General features: G+C 37.9%; 1 protein-coding gene across 1 annotated transcript; it reads left to right on the forward strand.

The window, feature by feature from the left end:
• Positions 1 to 3,136: 3,136 nt before the first annotated feature.
• Positions 3,137 to 16,318, forward strand: ALG6 (ALG6, alpha-1,3-glucosyltransferase; the record flags this gene model as incomplete). The annotated part of the gene is made up of 12 exons (XM_010297563.1): positions 3,137 to 3,226; positions 4,179 to 4,267; positions 6,540 to 6,622; positions 7,318 to 7,382; positions 9,666 to 9,851; positions 10,344 to 10,479; positions 12,555 to 12,640; positions 13,212 to 13,296; positions 14,414 to 14,484; positions 15,450 to 15,518; positions 15,666 to 15,852; positions 16,121 to 16,318. Coding segments are annotated over 12 exons (1,345 nt in total), but the record flags the coding sequence as incomplete, so codon positions are not given.
• Positions 16,319 to 18,136: the final 1,818 nt, after the last annotated feature.

Consider the following 18,136-nt stretch of genomic DNA (forward strand, 5'->3'; position numbering starts at 1 on the left):
ATGGTACGGAATATCTCTTTGGCCAGCCTGGTCCCAGCAGTGTCCCCTCCCAGCTTCCCGTGCACCCTCAGCCTTCTTGTTAGCAGGCCAGCACGAGAAGCTGGACTGTCCTTGACTACTTAGCAACAACTCAAAACTTCAGCACGCTACCAACATTTTCTCATACCAATTCCAAAACATAGCCTTACACTAGCTTCTGTGGAGAAAATTAATTCTGTCCTGTCTGAAACCAAGACAACAGATCACTTAAAACTATAGGAAAATTATTCCAAATATTTATTATTACCTTGTTCCTAATATTCCTTGGAGCTTGCATGGAACAGTAAAATTTATTTATTCCATATATATGTTACAACACAAATTGGAATACATTGGAACTCCTGGTCATCTTCCAGCAGGGATAGTGGCATTCTGTTTTGTCTGGTGAAATTTTTTCCTCAGCTATCTGTTGGGTAACAGACCAATATGACAGAAAAGAATATTAATTCAGTTGTATTTCTGTAATTTATATGGGGCCAATTCTGAAAGTATGGCACTCTGGAACTCTGCAGATGACTCTATATTGTGACTTCAGTCTTGTTCTATCTGTATTATAATTTCCCTACTACATTTTTCTGGGATATCCAAACCCCTCATTGTGCCAGAGTTGGGATAATGGAGAGCTGACATAATAATAGAGTTGGCAGCTTTGATCCATTCTGCTACGTGGTATTATATGTACTTAAGATCAAGAGTTATAGCAGTCATTGTTTCTAGCCATTCCCAAGGGCCAGATGAAACTATATTGCAGGCTGGGTTTAGCCTATGGGCTGCCAGTTGAGCATCTCAGTCTTGTTGTATTTGCTCTTTGTTTTATTTATAACAGAATTTTTTTGGGTTGTGTCTGCTTTGGGAATTGAATCTTTAATACAGCAAAGTCCTGTTCAGTCTTGGGTGTTTGGAAAAGGATGTCTCTGCTGACGTGCAAGGGGTTACTTTCTAGAATAGTAAGCTGTCTTTACCCTCCTGTATTATAGAAATACGCAGTGTGAAAAGACATTACACTCTGGTATGTAAAAATAGCATTCCAATTTGAAGCTGAGGTTCTAATCGCTTCTAGTGCTGCTATTTGTTTAGTATTTAGAAAAGCTACCTATGCAGCAAACATGTGTTCTTCTGTAAATTTGTCTAGGTAAATATAGAGAGCAGCTCTCTTGTGAGGACACAGTCCTGTAAGATCTCTTGATCTTTTCACAGACTTAATTGTCATGGATACTTTTAAATAGGCATTTATAGGTAATATAGCTACATGTTCCATGCTTATTTTCTTTGATCCAAAACAAAGATTTATTAAAAAAAAAAATGCTGCAGTAAGCCACAGCACAGCTTGTATGTAGTTTCCTTGTGTCAGATTTCTCTGAGCCAGAGGCCAGCATTTAAATATTTATTTTTTATATTATTATTTGGAGTCTTGACGTTATTTAGTAAAAGCTACTTTAAGGACATCCTTTCTTATTATACTGCTAATTAAAACTGTGAAAACTTTTTTTGCTAAATATTAATGGGTATAGGCATAATTTTTTCTATTGAAACTATGAGTTTATGGAAGGTAAAATAAAAATAATAAAAACCAAAACAACAACACAAAAAACCCAACAAAAAAACCCTCAAAACCAAACTGAAAAGTTTACTACTAAGTTGCAGACTTAGAATCAGCATGAAGAATCTGAACTGCCTTGGCATGAGCATCTTGAATTGTAGAATAAGAAGCAGAGACGCAACACAAAGAAATATGATTTATCATCAATTCATAAGATACTTCAGGCAACTCATAAGGAATTAAAGAAATATTATTTACTATAATAAATGTCAAAAATTGGCTGCATTTGAAGAGAGAAACTGGAAAAGCCAAGAGCTTTTGGCATTTTGAGTTGACTACTCCGTCTGCTTTACTGTGAGATACAGAGGGTCTGATGCTTTATTTTTGTAACTTCTGTTTTCCTTGGATAAAACCTTCTGTTACTTGTTGGGAAGAGGTGACTTAATTTTAACTGCTGCCATCCTTCCATAGAAATACCGACACAGTGTAATTACAAATGGGAAAATCCTTTTCCTTTCTCTCACGTGGTCTGCCTGAGTTTTGAGATAGAACTAGGCAAAATGGTTGTGGCTGACATCTGATTGAGATTCATGACCTTGTGTTGGTTATTCAGGAGGTGTTACTCTGATAACTTGGTGTTAACCTCCAAGGAGCTTTTTAGCCCCTTGACTCCTACATTCTTGCTGACAGAATTGCCTAGGTGCGCCTGCTGTGGCTGAGTTTTCTTCCAGACCTGTGCTGCTTGTTGTTTGTCCGTGTGATACCTTTATGCAAACATTTTTCACTTCTGTTAGGTTGCTTTCCAGCAGTATAGCTTCAACTGATGTTTTTTCAGAATTTTGATATTAAGGTCTGTTGCGTAGAAGCAGTTCACAACTTGGTACATTACAGTCTAAGAGAGTAGCAGATTAACTATTCAGAAGTCATTGTCACATATGTGCTGTCCAAGTCCAGGAAAAAGGTAATCTAGGATTTAATGTAAGGAAAATAATTTATTTTGAAACTTCCTTTTAACTGCATTGTTTTTATTTCCTTTTCCATTGTTGTCTTTTGGAATAATTCACATGCATGAAAAATGTAGGTTTGGTTTGTAGATGGAGGTGAGGACCTGCAAAGCCTACCTCATAAACAAATCCAGAGCTCCAGTAGATGTGTACTACTATTTTTGTGCAGTCTTTATCTTAGTCTCTGGATTTTTGTCAAACTCTGTTCACATCAAGGATTTTCCCCTCTCCAGCTAAGTAAGCTCTAGCATCTTTTTAAAATACTCTATTTTGCAAACACAAGTGAGCATACTCTGAATCACTTTTGTTTTGTTGCTTGAGATTTTTTTTGATGTAAAGTAAAATAAAGCAGATACAGAAGTTGCTAACTTCCTTTTGGATTTTGAATACATTGATAAAAATACTTGGTTTAATGTTTAGCCTTTACCTTGGGCCAAAACAGGGCTGGAAATATAGATCCCTCTTGTGTTGGGTTGGTGGTTGGATTTGACAATCTTAAAGGTCTTTTCCAACCTTAATGATTCTGTGATTAATTTTTTTTTTTTTTCCTTAGGTACTTCAATACAAGTGATAACAACCTACTGTACTGGGGCCTTGATTATCCACCTCTTACTGCCTATCACAGTTTTCTATGTGCTTATATGTAAGTTCATTATTTTAAATACATGCTTCTGTGGAGAATACAAAACACGAAATTCACTTCTTTGGTTTTTTTTTTTTTCATTTTTTTAACCTTTTTTTCTTTCTTTCTCTCCTGAGGATAGAAACTAGTAGCTGAAAGCTACTGATCTGGGCAACTGATGACATGGAAAGTACTGTTTGCTACTTTAAAGCTAGGGAAATAGATTTTATGTGTATTGCTGTTGCTTAAAACTAATACTGCTATTTTTCTGTCTTGCAATTATTGCAAGGGGGACTGAAGGGTTACATTCTTCTTTTTGCCAGGTCCTTAAATTTAAGCAGATTTAGATGCGACTTAGATATTTAGCTTTCCACAGAAGCCACTGTTGGATCAGTGATGCACAGAGAAGAGTGCTGTAGGAATTGGGTGCGTTGCATGGGAAAGCTCTCTTGTATTGAGAGCCCAAGTGACATTTGATGACTGGATATCATGTAAATAGAATTCTCTTATTGGAATACTTTTTCCACAAGGGCTTTACTGCTGTTGGAATGAGACTTATGGAATAAGAATGTAGGTTAAAGTGCACAGGCACAGTTATGTGGGGCATCTATGTGAACTGTAAATGGTTTATATTTAATACTTAAGTATGAAAGGTATTTACAATTGTTTTTTTTAAATGTCAGTGGAACTAGATTGAAGGTGGTTATCTTGTCCTAATAAATATTGTATTCCATTTTTCCTGTTTTCAAAGATTTTTTTTTTTTTTTTAATTGTGGAATAGCGGCTAAACTATAGTGTGAACTGATCTAGTGGTAAGGAAAATCTTTCATTGATCACTATTGCTCTTTGAAATATTCTCATTCATTTTAATTCTTGGAATATGCTTCTGTGCATGTCATCTTTATTGCTGAAAGGAGTGTAAAGGGAAATGAGAACTGTCTACATTTTGATGTGTCTGTACTTTGTTTTACAGTGCAAAGTTAATAAATCCTGATTGGATTGCTCTCCACACATCTCGGGGGTATGAGAGTCAGCCACATAAGTTATTTATGCGTACAACAGGTAGGAAGATTGTATTTCCTTAGGCTGATGTACAGATTTGTCTAGCTTACTAATTTAGCGTGTTTAATATCGTGCAACTTCTTTGTCTTCATCAGTTTATGCTCAGTTATTTGACTTGAGTGGCTTTGCAAGTCCGTTTAGGAGCGAGACTCCTCTGTTCTTTTCTCTTCTGCCATCATTTGTGAAGCTGATAAATATAAAATACATAAACAAGTTTTCAACCAAATTGGTTCAGTAAAAACTCTAAACCAGAGCTACTTTTTATTTTTTGTAGCATAGCCCCATTTTTTAATTTTGAAAATAGTGTTGTTGTTTTCCCTTCCATTCTGATAAATACGTTTTTCATTTTTAACTTAGCTTGGCTTTTATGGTAAAATTATTTTGCATGTAGACTGACATTCACTGACTTAATAGCCTCTTGAGGTCTCTGATCTTTTTTATGAGCTGTTATACTTTATCTGAAAGGGAGAGATATTTGATATTTTTGAAGATGCCTCTTTTCTTTCAAATAGTCACCACTTTCTAGAGATAAACTTCTGTTAATAAAAAAGTAAAAATGTATTTTTACCATTTTTATCCTAAATTTAATTTTCCTGCAGAATTTTCCTGCAGTCACTCTTCTGACCATTTGATTATTTTGAACTTCCCCTACAAATAAAAGGATAAAACAAGTGCAGAAAAAAAATTTGTAGATAACTTAATTCAGTAGCTGTATCAGTAGGACAGCAAGCCCCATGTGGCCAGTGAGCTCTTGTTCTCTAAGCTGTGGCAGATGCCATCTTATCCTGTTACTATTTTTTTCATATTAAATCTGTCTTTTGCTTTGCATAACAGTAGAGTTCCACAAAATGCTTTCTGATTGCAACAGCTTTTCTGTACTTCACAAACCTCTCAGTTTGGTCTCTAGTAATTGACTGAATTGAAAAAAAAAAAAAATCGCTAGAACTTAATTACCCTTGAAATGGTCTTTATTAATTTTGAAATCAACTCACTTGACAAACCACTGATGGATCTAGGAGAACTGATGAACGCTTTTTAACAATAGCCATTAGAATAATGCATTAAAATAATTCAGAATGGTCAATGTCAGCTGTTGGTATTACACCTTTATTTTAAGTGTCAGTGTATTTGTTTTGCTAACGCCTTGGATATATTTGTCTAATTGTGGCTTAAGCCTGCAAAACGATTCATTGCCAAGTAATTGATATCTTCTAAACATTTTCTTCCAAATCCCGTGACTATAAAGAGGCAAAGTATACTTTCTCTCTTGGAATAATTGCACACTTTCTGAAACTGATTTATGGAAATAATCTGAGGTTTTTTTCTGAGGCTCTTAAGACAACACTCAAGAAGAATTTACTTGGTGGTTTAAGCATGAGCAGGAATTGACATAATTCTAGGCAGGTGAACCTACTGATTCTGTTTTGTTGTTGACCCTCTTACATACATCTGCTGTAGGCAGATGATCAAAGCCAAATAACTCATTTTAGTCTATTTATTCACATCACTAGTAATTCACACAGATACATTGGAGATTGTTATAATCTAGAGTTTCTTAATTGTGTCTCCAGACTATCTGTTCCATCAAACAAGTTGACTGGGTCTCATAGTAGTTGATTTCTTTTGAGAATTAAGAATGCCTTCTCTCATTTCGGCATGTGAGGAACTAGAGTGTGCTCCCTTATTGACTGAGGCTGTGCCAGAAGCCAAAACAGCTGAACATATGGAAGCAGCAGCTTTTGGACATCAGAAATGATAGTGTTAGAAACATTAACAAGATCAAATTCTGTAGACCTATTTCTTTTTGTCCTTTGAAGTAGAACTACCCAGTTCTTCTACTCCTGAAGAACTTTCTGATATTTTAATGTTTATTTGCCTGTATTTTTTCCTTGTCTTTCTCAAAACAATTGAAAAAAATTAGCTTTGGTGTAACTGCCAAACCTGAGCTATCTTAAAGCAACGGAACATACTGTCACGCAATGTAAGACAATAGAAAATCATATTCAGCTGAAACTGTTGCCACAGGAATTCAGTTGAATTGAATGACTAATGTGAAGTTTTCAAGTGAAGTTTTCAGTGAGGGTAGAGATGCAAACTCTACATTCAACAGGTAGGCTACTAGTCTCACTCCAGCACTGTGTAGTTACTATCACCTGAGGGTTGTTTTACACCAAATACAACCAAAATGTGGTGCATTAAGAAGTTAAAACTGTAAGCATTAAGATGAGGTATGTGGGAGGATTCTAACGTAAAGTTAATCTTTATTTTTCAGTATTTGTTGCTGACTTGCTGGTTTATATTCCTGCAGTTATTTTATATTGTTCTTCCTTGAAAGAAACATCTACTAAAAAGAAGGCAAGTATCTGCACGTGTGTAAATTAAAAACCAAAGAAAAACATACTGTTAAGACAGAGTAGAAATGTAACAGTATGAGAGTTAATTAAAATGTAGAACATGGCAATGGCTTCAATTGATGTAAAATTGATGACAGTCAGTATATCTCATATTAAAGGCTTTTCCATTAAAAAAGAAAACCATTAACTTATCTTGCAGCAATTATGTTAATGTTTTCAGTAACAATAACAAATGCTCTGAAGTTCAGTAGCCATGAACTCTTGAATCATGTTTCTATCTCAGTCTGTTACTTGGGTAGTAAAACCAAGGTTTGTGCTGTGAGATAGGGGAATATAGGAACTGCTTTGTCTTACACACTCCTTAGGGTAGAACCAATACATTTTGGAATAGTAAGTCTTCTGATTTTTGGAGTGGTTCCAGGTTTTAAGATGGGTGTGGGTGATCTTTGAGCTTGTGGGCAAAGGACAGTCTGGTCTCCATTCAATATTTTCTTATTTATGCAAAATCTTTGTCGTTTATTTCTCAAAATATTATGGATAGACGATTGCTTGTAGACAAGACTATTCCTACATCTAGGATGCACCATGGAGGGGCAAAATTTTGTACTGGAGAAGTAGTATAGGTTCCTCTGTCTAATGTCTAACTTAAAAATAATTATTTTCTCCTCTTTTTTTTTTTTTGATCCTTCTTTCCAGGTTTCCAGTGCTCTCTGTATACTGCTTTATCCAGGCCTCATTCTTGTTGACCATGGACACTTCCAGTATCCTTATTCTGCAGTGAAATGAATTTCCATTTATAAAGTAACGCTGTTCTTCAATTCTTGTCTTTAGCTGGGTGGAGGTTACTTTTGTATACGAAGTCATCTGAGGGACTTCTGCTTACCCGAAAGCAGAGGTGTTAAAGAAAACTGTAAGCCTGAAATATATTTGAGATAAATAACTGATATTGGGACACAGCAATCCAAACATGAACAGCATTCTTTCTGTGCCTCAAGCTCATATTTCTGTCAGTCACTGGATTGTGTAAAACATCAATGTACTATGACAGTGAAAAGAATGATGGCTCGTGCTCTTGTGATTTGTGTTTGGAAAGAGAATCACCTTAGATCTTCTTGAGGTGGCAGAGGAGTGTGTCAAGTGTAGTTGTGTAAAATGTTCAGTTCTATAAAGTGTGCCATTCTGTCTTGTTTACAATTCCTTGAGATTGGATTCACTTCACTTAATGCCTAACCATTTAAAAGCTAGGCATCTAATATGAGTTATGCCGTCAGAGCTAACTAGTCAATATTGGTGGCAGACACCTTCACAGCTGGGTCTTTTTTAATAAGATTTCTGTTTTTATACTTGTTTTGCACATCAACAAGCAAATGCTGTCAGTTGGCTACTCCAGTGCTGCTCAGTGCTGTCGAGCCAGAGGGACACAGTCCTGGAGTTGTGATAAATGTAGGTATTTAAATATCCCAAGGAGATATTGAGTCTCAGCATCTACTACTAAATCAAGTTTTGACAATCAGATAGTTTACTAATTTGTGGGTTTCTTCCAAGAGAGTGCATGGTGAACTTGGAAGATAATATATCTTAGAAAACAGATTTCGAAGGAAAAAAAAAGTCATAACGCTAGTGAATATTTGAATTACAGTTCAGGAATTCTGGCATTCTATTTTTGGCCTGACTCTTAAAGATGTAGATCATTTGGAGTCATAACTTACAAGAATGGGGATGGGAGTGAATGCAATTCATCATAGGTGAGAGAAGCTCTGGTGGTCAGAAGGCGGCACAGGGTTACAGTTTTCTAATATGTAAAATAGGTACAAAGAGGAAGGCAATAATCTGTTCTGTGTGTCTTATGTTGGATGGGGCAAGAAGTGATAGCCCTAAGTTACCATAGGGAATATTTGGATTTTTTAAATACATGGAAAAATCTTTTGAACCTTAATTACAGTGAAATGCTGGAATAGATTGTGGACGTTGTGGAATCTGCAGCATCAAGATCTTTAAAAAAAGGTTCAGCAAACCTCATTTCAGGGGTGACGTAGGTGTAGCAGATGCTGTGTTGAAGCAGACAAATGTACTGTGTAGTCTCCTGTGGTCTGTTCTAGCCCTGTGACTCCTAGTAAATAACTTCACTGTCTGTGACCAGCTCCCAGGACGTCAATAGATTTAACTGCTGCTGCGCGTCTCTGCGAGGTCAGAGCTTTTTTGGTATAACAATTTGTTGATGTGAAATTGATGACATCTCAAATGTACATGGTGATTTTGAGTGGGAAATTAGACAATTTGAATGTGGTGTCACAGCTATTTCTATTGACAGAGAGAAAACAAAGTGTTGTGAAATTTCTGACAATACAAGTATGTCTTAATGGTTTCTCTCGTGTAAAAATAACAATAAAAGACAAAGCTAATGTTTTGCTGCAATTTAATAGTAAGTGTAGCTTAGTCTTTTCAAACTGCTGAGCTTGGGAACCTGTTCTCAAAGTCATAAGGAAGTAACATTGCTTTCAGTAACTATTATTCATCGTTTGTACAGTATTAGCAGCTGAGGGAACTGGTCATGGATGAGGGTGCGTTGTGAGCCTAATATAATCACAAAAACCTCAAGAGTTCTTGAACTAAATAATATGTAATTTAAATACTGATGTGTTTGAATATTCTGCACCTATCTTTTGGGAGCTGGGAGGAGACATTCTTGAGAGCGTTATCCTAAATTACATAAATACCAAGAAAAAAATGTTTACCCTGATGCATCTTAGAGCAGTCACCAAAAGCTTGGTTGACTGAATATACATTACATGTATAATTAACGCACACACACTATTTGTCCTCATATTTCCCTGTGCAGGCTTTGAATCAAGCCTTGGAATTACACTTTAAATAGAAGTAAAATTATTTCTGTCTGTGAACACCATAGTCACAACTGGCAATGTGTTTCTAAAATTAACTTGGAAAAACTTATTTTGCATACAATTTTATGCTTGTCCCTCAGGGCATTCATTACTGACTTCCAGTACTAAAAAGTGTCTCTTGTCCTTGACATAAAAAACCATATACAACTCAGTGAGCCTTGGCCTTGCCTTGTGGGGTGTACTTTATTTGTCTTATGACTGGGACCTATTGGGGTCCGTGGCATTTTGCTTGGCCTTAAATTATAAGCAGATGGAACTCTACCATTCTCTGCCCTTTTTTTGCTATTTACTTGGAAAGTGCTTCAAGAAGGGACTGAAAGGAAAAGGGTAAGTGACTCTAAACCATTTTATCTTTCTCAAGAATACATCCAGGCAGCCTGACATTCAGAATGGGATTCTCCTTATTTGCATGTGGGCATCTCTGAGTTAATTTCTAGTGGAAGATACCTACCCTTGTTGTAATGTATTCATCTCCAAAACAAACATTTCCCATGGAGATCTACATTAAGTATTTCCACTGAGCAGACAGTAAAATCTGTTAAGGTGTTCTTTCTTAGCACTCTTCATTCTGTAAGCTAAATATGGGCTGCAGTGAGCAACCAGATTAGATTGACAGCAGTGGCTCCGTATTTCTCATGGAGTTGTTCTCACTAATCTGAGGATGATGAACTTTTTCTGTGGTACCAGTAGCTCTTTTTGTTTGTTACCTTCAGTTGTATCCCTTTTAAAAAAAAGGTTTATGCTGTAAGCTAAGAACTGAATTCTGTTACCAGTGGCTGGATTTATCTTTTCTGATGTAAGCTTTTCTCTTGATTGCAGGTTAGTATTGTTAACTAAAATAGCAGGGACAGTGATTGTTTCCTTTGCTGTCTGCTGGCTCCCGTTCTGTACCGACATGGAACAAATCATGCAAGTACTCAGAAGACTCTTTCCCATTGACCGAGGCTTGTTTGAGGCATGCATGTTTTCTTCTCCCCCACCCCGCTGTCAATGTTCTGTATTCTTAGATCCCTTGAGAAACCTTCATCGTGACCTTTAGGGATTTCATGTGGGAGACACGCCACAGAACTAGTAATCTGAGATGGCTTCTTCAGCAGTCATTTCTTGCCAGTTATTTAATCCAGTATTTAACCCCAGCTCAGCTGGCATCTTCCAGGATATTATACGAGTAGACAACACTTATCCTATCATCAAACCCATACTTCAATCCCTACATTTTTCCATTGAAATAGATTCCATAGTAATTGACAGTGTCAGAAGATGTAACCTTAAAAGTTAATGGCTTCAGTCTTTGTCTTTGGTTCTGCTCAGCTTTTTTCAACTGCATTCGTTATTTAAAAAAAAGTTTTTTTTTAAAAAAAAGTGTGTTGAGTGCAGCTTAGAACTTCCTTTTTGACCTACCTTGTATTTTCAGTGCAAGTTTCCACAATATTTTCCAAATGTTTTAGGGCCAGTTGTACTTTTGCTTTTCCTCAGGCTATGAACATTTGTATGCTGCAAGGTGCTGAGTACTGCAGCTAAGCCAGTGAAGCAACTACTCATTTACCTAATGCTAACGCCACAGGAGTCTTGCTGATAAAAGAAGGGGTACTCATTTCCCAGCAACAGTGAGTTGTTGCTGTTGTTTTGCTTAATTAGGGCATGAGTCTTAATGTTACACTTCTAAAAGCAGATTCTCAACTTCAAGTTTAACCAATAAAATGAAGCTTTGAATTTCCAGGTTTTGATGTCACAGGGATTTAAGCAAATGCTTACATAGTTTGATTATCTTAAATTTTCTTTTAATCTTCTTTAGGTATAAATAATACCACGACTGGCACTTTTTTCCCTTCAAAAGTTAATGCTGATGTACCAAAGGCAGCACTTTATTTAGGCAGCAGTACAGAAGCGTTCTCAGTGTATTCTCTGCTAATTTATTTAAAAATATCCCAAACCATCCCTCCACAGAAGACACTCCCAGCACAAAACAAATGACCTTATTCCTTGGGAATTATCTGGAATTTATAAATAAACAGTTTTGGTCACCACACTGTTTATTCAGTACCAAGTTTAAAAATAAAATCCGTAAATGACAATAACCAGTAAGTCTGAAAGAGCTTAAGGATTTTAGTCTAATATTAGCCCAAATATTTTCTGGGTTGATCAGGGGAGTGACTTGCTGGATGCTAATCTAGATAAAATGAGAAATTGTCCACGTAAGCAATGCGCAGTAAATTTATACTGGAGTGCGTGTAACAGGTTCTTTGAATTGGTTCCCATTTACAGAAGCAGTAAAAATGCTGATGGTTGTAAAATCGTATTGGCTATTAAGTAGGCGTCCTGTGTGTTTGCTGGTGCTGCCAAACCCTCTGTTCACTTGTAATCCTCGGCAGATTTGAAGTGCATATTCTGTATTGCTAGTGAGCATATGAGGAAGATGGCTCAGTTGTTGGTGCTAGTAGCTTTCTTGCTGTTATGTCTACACAGCTGTGATTCAAGCAGCTGTTTAGGGATGAGTTTCATGAGCATGATAGCTGCAGTTACAAATTTAATTTTGAAAGTGATCCTAGCACAACTGCTAATGTCTTTAGACTTCTTGATTTATTAGAGGTTAACTCTGTCATTGCTAGCAAGCAGTAAGCACAGCTAAATACATTCAGGTATGTAATGAAATGTGACAGTATACGGAATGTCTTCACGTTTGAAAAAAGATTCATATATGCCAGTGTGTAGACAGGGACACATAGTTTTAGAGCCTTGTTTTCACAAAATGTCTGATCTCATGATTTAGGAAGTCGTCTCTTGTGCTGAAGAACGATGTCTTAGTTATTTTAGAACATGTTTTAACTGAGTCTCTTGAAACTTTGCATTTTTGAAGATCAGAATAATTTAAAGTACATCAAAGAATATGATGTATATCTGCAAGTGTCTTTTTGCAGTGTCCCGGTAAAAAACCAACAATTCCCCACCTCCCAAGCCCCACTGTTGTCACAAAAATAAATTTAAATTAGTGTAATTATCATTAATTACCTTTTTTTTTTTTCCTTCCAGGATAAAGTAGCCAATATTTGGTGCAGTCTAAGTGTCCTTATAAAGATAAAGGATATTGTATCACCTCAAACTCAACTAAAACTCAGGTAAGACATATCTGAAGTGCTTTATGTAGTTTTTATCTGCATAATTTTTTGCAAAATGAGTAATTTGTGTCAAAGAATTATGAGAAGTGGTGTTTAAAATCTTGAAAAAATATTTTCTTTCCTATACTGTACATTTCTCCCAAGTGATAAGGGTTTCCCCAAGTACTGTTAGGAATACTTAGGGCTGAAAAATTTCCTGCTTGTTTATATAATGATTTAAACTGCTTGGTTGGTTAAGACTGAGTTAAAATTTTGCATGCTTTCCTCTTCAAAGAATTACCTCTTTTAGTGCTCTTAGAAGTCAGAGTTCACAGTTCTGTTTTTTGAGTAAGTGAACAATTTGAGTCTAGGTCTACAGGGTCTGAAATATTAATGGAAATGCTTTATTCCTTTTTCAGAAGTGCTTATGTCAGTGAAGACCATTCGGTGCTGCTCTTTTGTGATTGAGTCTCCTTGAGTGATTTTGTAGTTCTGAATATTACAGTTGAATTCCTAACTTACATAGTTTTCAAAAGTGATTATAGGATATTTGGGATGTAATTACTCATGTTTTTCTTAAAAAATTCTTTAGTTTTGCTGTAACGTTCCTGAGCCTGCTTCCTACTTGTATAAAACTAACTGTCCAGCCTTCTCTCCGAGGATTTAAACTTGCTCTGGTAAGTTTATGTCTTTAATCACTCCCTGTTTTACATCCCCCACTGAGCACTGCTGTGTGACCAAGAGTTCAGCTTAGAGTTGCTGTGACCTGCAGAAGTGCGTGGACCATTAGAAACCATTTTGTTTCTGCTGAAGAGACTGGATAAAAAGTGTTGTGCTATCGCATGTCCAGGGGGGTCTGACTGGTCTTCCAAATCCAGACTTTTTTTCTTTGCCTCAATTTTCTTTATTTAATGCTGTATTTTTATTATCTTCCTCTGAAGAGTCTTTAGAAGGTTCTGTACACATTAAAGCCTTATATAGAGTTGGAATTTCTCCTCTCTTTGTTTAGCTTCCAAAGTGCTAGTTTTTTGTACTGCATTGGCTGCAAAATTCAATAAAAAAGTCCCGAGGTGGACATTGTAAGCTCATTAGCAGTTTGAAAAGAAAATGATACTATTTTCCCAAATGTTTGCCTTTTCTAAGTCACGTTATATCATTGAATTTAAGCACATTAACGTGACTTACACGAGTTTTCCATGAAATCAAAATGATATGGAGCTGGTCCTAAGGTTTCAGGAGTTACAAGATAATTTCTATTTTTAATTTTATGTGACTACTGTTTGAGAGTTTATTGCAACATTGCCTAAAACGAACATTTATCCTTTCTAAGAATGGGTTTGTTTTACAGTGTATTTTCATTTGGTGGGAAAAGATGACAGTTTGTTTACTTTGGTGTATGGGCTGTTCATGACAATGAGCAAAATTTTATGTCAAAAAGGTGGGCGTCTCTCACCATGACTGATCTCTGCCAGTGCTTATGTATGTGAATACTGTGTTTACTTGGCGGGGATACTCTTGTCAGTAAAGCTAAGCAAGAGTGAGGGCTCTTTACATGAAGTGTTTGCTGACTAATTCTGGGTAACCTGTCAAACAATGTATTTTTTTGTGTGTATCAGTGGTTACAGAAGCAGCTATGTACTTGCAAGTTGCACTGGAGTAAATGTAGCAGTTAATTAGAAAAATCAGGTCATTTAGCTGATATACTCATGTAAAGTCTATGCCAGCAGAGAAACTAAACCAGTGCTTTGCATTGCAGTCACATATACTAATACACCTCTGATTTCCTTTTCTAAGGTTAGCTGTGCATTGTCATTTTTCCTGTTCTCCTTTCAAGTACATGAAAAATCTATTCTTCTAGTGTCAGTGTAAGTAAATTATTTTTCTGTGGGTACATTTTGATCTTCTTTTCCTCACATTGTTAGTGTGTGCTGCTTTCTCCCTTATGAATATATCTGATTTTAAAAACCCTATACATTTGCTTTTCTGAATAACTTGTAAACAAATGTAAGTGCAGCCATGCTGGTCTCTCCCGCTTGGCTCATGTCTCCAGGCCGGGTTCTGCCTGCGTTTCCTGGAGTACGACAGAGCGTAGCCATTTGTCCAGGGACAGCCTGGCCCTGGGGTTGCTGAGGCGATGCCGCCGTAGGCAGCGGAGACATGCACTTAGCTGCCCAGCAAGGCTGGAGTGCGGTGGCAAGTTGAACGGGGCGATGGATACCACACTGACAGTGTCGGTAAAGGGGCCTTCTCTCCCTTTGTCGTTATGGTTGGTATCTTTTTCCCTGCCCCAAAGGAGGCGAGGGCAGCAGGGACAGTCAGCAGCTTTGCTCTTTTGCGTGGGTGTCCTACGCGTACCTGAAAGTAATGTTTGATAAAGGAGTATTTAGTGAGGCAGCCCTGTGAACACTTCTCGTTCGTACCTGCCAGAAAGGCTAAACTGGTGGCTAGGGAACTCCCGTTGCCTCTGCAGGCAGCTGCCTGCGGCTGCAGCACAGGTGCTCCTCGAAGCCTTGCACAGAAGAGGCACCAACCTGGCTGCCCGTGCGTGCCAACGGCACGTACCGCAAGCGTTGTGCTGAGCGACTCTCCTGCTGCAGGCCCCTGCAGGGGGTCAGTGGGGCACTGGGGGGAGCGGGGTGCCCCAGCAGAGGATGCAGTGCTTTGGGCGCTGCCTGTGCCTGGATTCTCTGAGCCCGTGGCAGAGGGGAGCATGCAGAGCTCTGCCCTGCCTGCCAGAGGAGTGGGAGTGCAGCACCCATGCGAAAAGTTGGGAGGACAAAGCACTGCCTCTTCAGTGTTTGCATGTCTGTTTTTCCTCTTTTTGTTTTAGACCAGTCTGCTTAATCATAAATGAAATCCCTTTTATGGCTACATGGTTTTTACTTGTGTCAACTTTCAGGTGAGTTGGACACTATTAATACTATTTTAAAACCATGTTCTTCCCCAGTGCTACTAAGCATAAATGTATTCTTTTTCTGCTTCTATGTTCTTTGAAATACAACTTGGAATGTGCACTCACTTCTGCGGGTTAATTCTCTTTTAACAGCATGTTGCCTCTCCTGCTGAGGGACGGCCTGCTGCTGGCCTACGCTGTGACAATGCTGGCATGCGTGGCTTCATTTTCCATATTTGAGAAGACTTCAGCAGAGGACTTGCAGCTGAAGCCATTCTGCCTTTCCCTGAAGGGATATGTTTCTTGGTTTAAGTCATTTCCAAAGATTGTCAGGAGTTTGGTAAGCGATTTTAATTCTGGTAACTCTTTGTTGCAGCACTTCGTGGTATGGAAGTACTTGCGTAAAGCAGTGTTATGTCCATAACTCTGTATGAAGCCCCAAACAGGGAAAGCCACGCTTTGCCGGCGTAGAGGTGTGCTGTAATTTTTCTGCAATGTCACCTATATATAGATTGAAGAATACAGAGCACCCAAGTAATGAAAATAACAGCTTACTCGCTTGAGGCGTTAAATCACCATTATCTAATATATCATTCCTTATCTTACAGTTTCTTCTTTCTGTAACCCTGATGGGCATCCTGTCTCTAATGAGTGCTGCAGTGCATCCTCCACAGAGGTTACCGGATTTATTCCCTGTATCTGTGTCCATTATTTCTTGCTTACACTTTCTAATATTTTTGGTGTATTTTAATGTTGTCATACTCTGGGACTCAAAGAATAGTAGAAGTCAGAAGAAAATCAGTTAATCGAGACTAAACTGTGAAAGGACAGAGTATTTTCAGTGAATGGTGTCTGGAATTGCAGGTAAACAGTTTATGATGTAATACAATTCCTGTAACCTAATGAAAATCAGGAAACACATTATGCGTATTTAAACATGAAATAATCAAAGACTGTTGTAAAGGAGAAGAATTTTGAAGAGCACTTGGAAAAGCGATTTGGTGTGTTTTCTTCAGAAGTGTAATACTTTTGTTACTATTTGTAAATGTAAAATACCTAATAAAGGACCAAATTTTGAATTAATGCTAGAATACCCTAGTTGTATTAGCAAAACAGCAAACTTTTGTTAGCATTAAGCTTACATGTTTCCCAGCATAAAGAATGTAAGCAAGTGAAATAGTGCAGGTTAAGTAGAAACTCTTGACTGGCGGCTCTTCAGTGGTTTTGCTGGATTGTTTTATGACATCAACCGTGTTACGTAGTCAGTCGCTGTCCTCCATCGTTGTTTCGTATGGCATGCTGCAGTTCATCCAGGCTGTTGTGCGGGGCTGTCAGTGGGAGGAACTCTCTGAATGCTGTCATCTAAGTACTTGGTTCTTCAGCGAATATTGTAGGGAAGGGAAACGCAACCTTCCGGCTGTGTCGCTGGCTGGAGCTCCATATGCTCAGCCACAGGATGGGCCCAAATTCTGTAGCACATCAGGGCAGCAATTCTGTAGCAGCCTCAGTTCACCCACAGGCCTTTGGTTGTCTTGTGTTTGAGCATGTTATTTTTCCACGCTGCCAGTACTTTCAGAATGTTGAAGAATCGCATAAACCGCAGAGGTGCACCAAAGTTGGGCGCAGAAGTGGAAGCTGTTATACTTGGGAAGGTTCTTGTGTGTGCGGTGGGTTGGAGCATGTTTCTTCCTTCGCTGTAGATCAGCAGCTATTGACGTGGTTTTAACACCAGTGTAGTCTTACGACTCGTAACAACTGTTTCTAATAGGATTGAAAAGCCAAAAAATCTTGGCTCTACGAAAATAATAGCTGAGGTACTGCAGTGCAGGCACTAGGCTTTTCAAAAAAAAAACAAAACAAGAAAAAACCCACAATACAAAACACCCCTTATTGCATAGTAATTTGCAGATGTAAACTGAACTAAATTCTGTAGTTGCTCCCTCAGCAATACCAATAGTTCAGAGAATACGAATTGATTGAATAATTATATACGTAACAAAGCACGTAGTAAGAAAATAAATCATAAAGCAATTCATGGCGGTATAGTTTAATTAGGAGTCAGTCTATCCTTTTTCTTCATTCTGCTCACATGATATATATAAAAAGAAAAAAAAAAAAGGCGCAAACCCATCCTTGTTTAAAGGCTTCTCCCTGACCTCGCTGTGCTCTGTCACATACCAAACTGTCACTGACATCGGCACGTTCTGGGGCTGTCTCTGCAGTACCGGCGGTGAGTGTGTGAATCAGCTGTTCTGGGAACTTCCAACTGTGCCAGTTATGAATACTGCAAATGAAGTGGCTACAGGCTGAGTGTATTTATTCCCTTTTTTTCCAGCTTTATTTGTTGTGGAAAAAGTAACCACAGCCCATGGCAGCTGAGATAAAATGAAAAAGGTACGCTTGAATAGGAATTGTGACCATGTGGGGTGCGAGTACAGTTTAGCAGTTTACCTACACTGTAACAGTTTGCTATAAAGCAATGAAGCTTAAATATTTTCACAAGTATTTAGAATTTTTCTGAGGGCGTGACACTAATCATGGCATGCAAGAGCTCTGCCCACAGCATGGCCTTTCTTTTTAGAAGTGTAGGCCGAGTGGCATTGGTGTGCATCAGGACACATAAA

Source organism: Phaethon lepturus, unplaced genomic scaffold (genome assembly GCF_000687285.1).
Source record: "Phaethon lepturus isolate BGI_N335 unplaced genomic scaffold, ASM68728v1 scaffold1012, whole genome shotgun sequence".
Lineage (NCBI taxonomy): Eukaryota > Metazoa > Chordata > Aves > Phaethontiformes > Phaethontidae > Phaethon > Phaethon lepturus.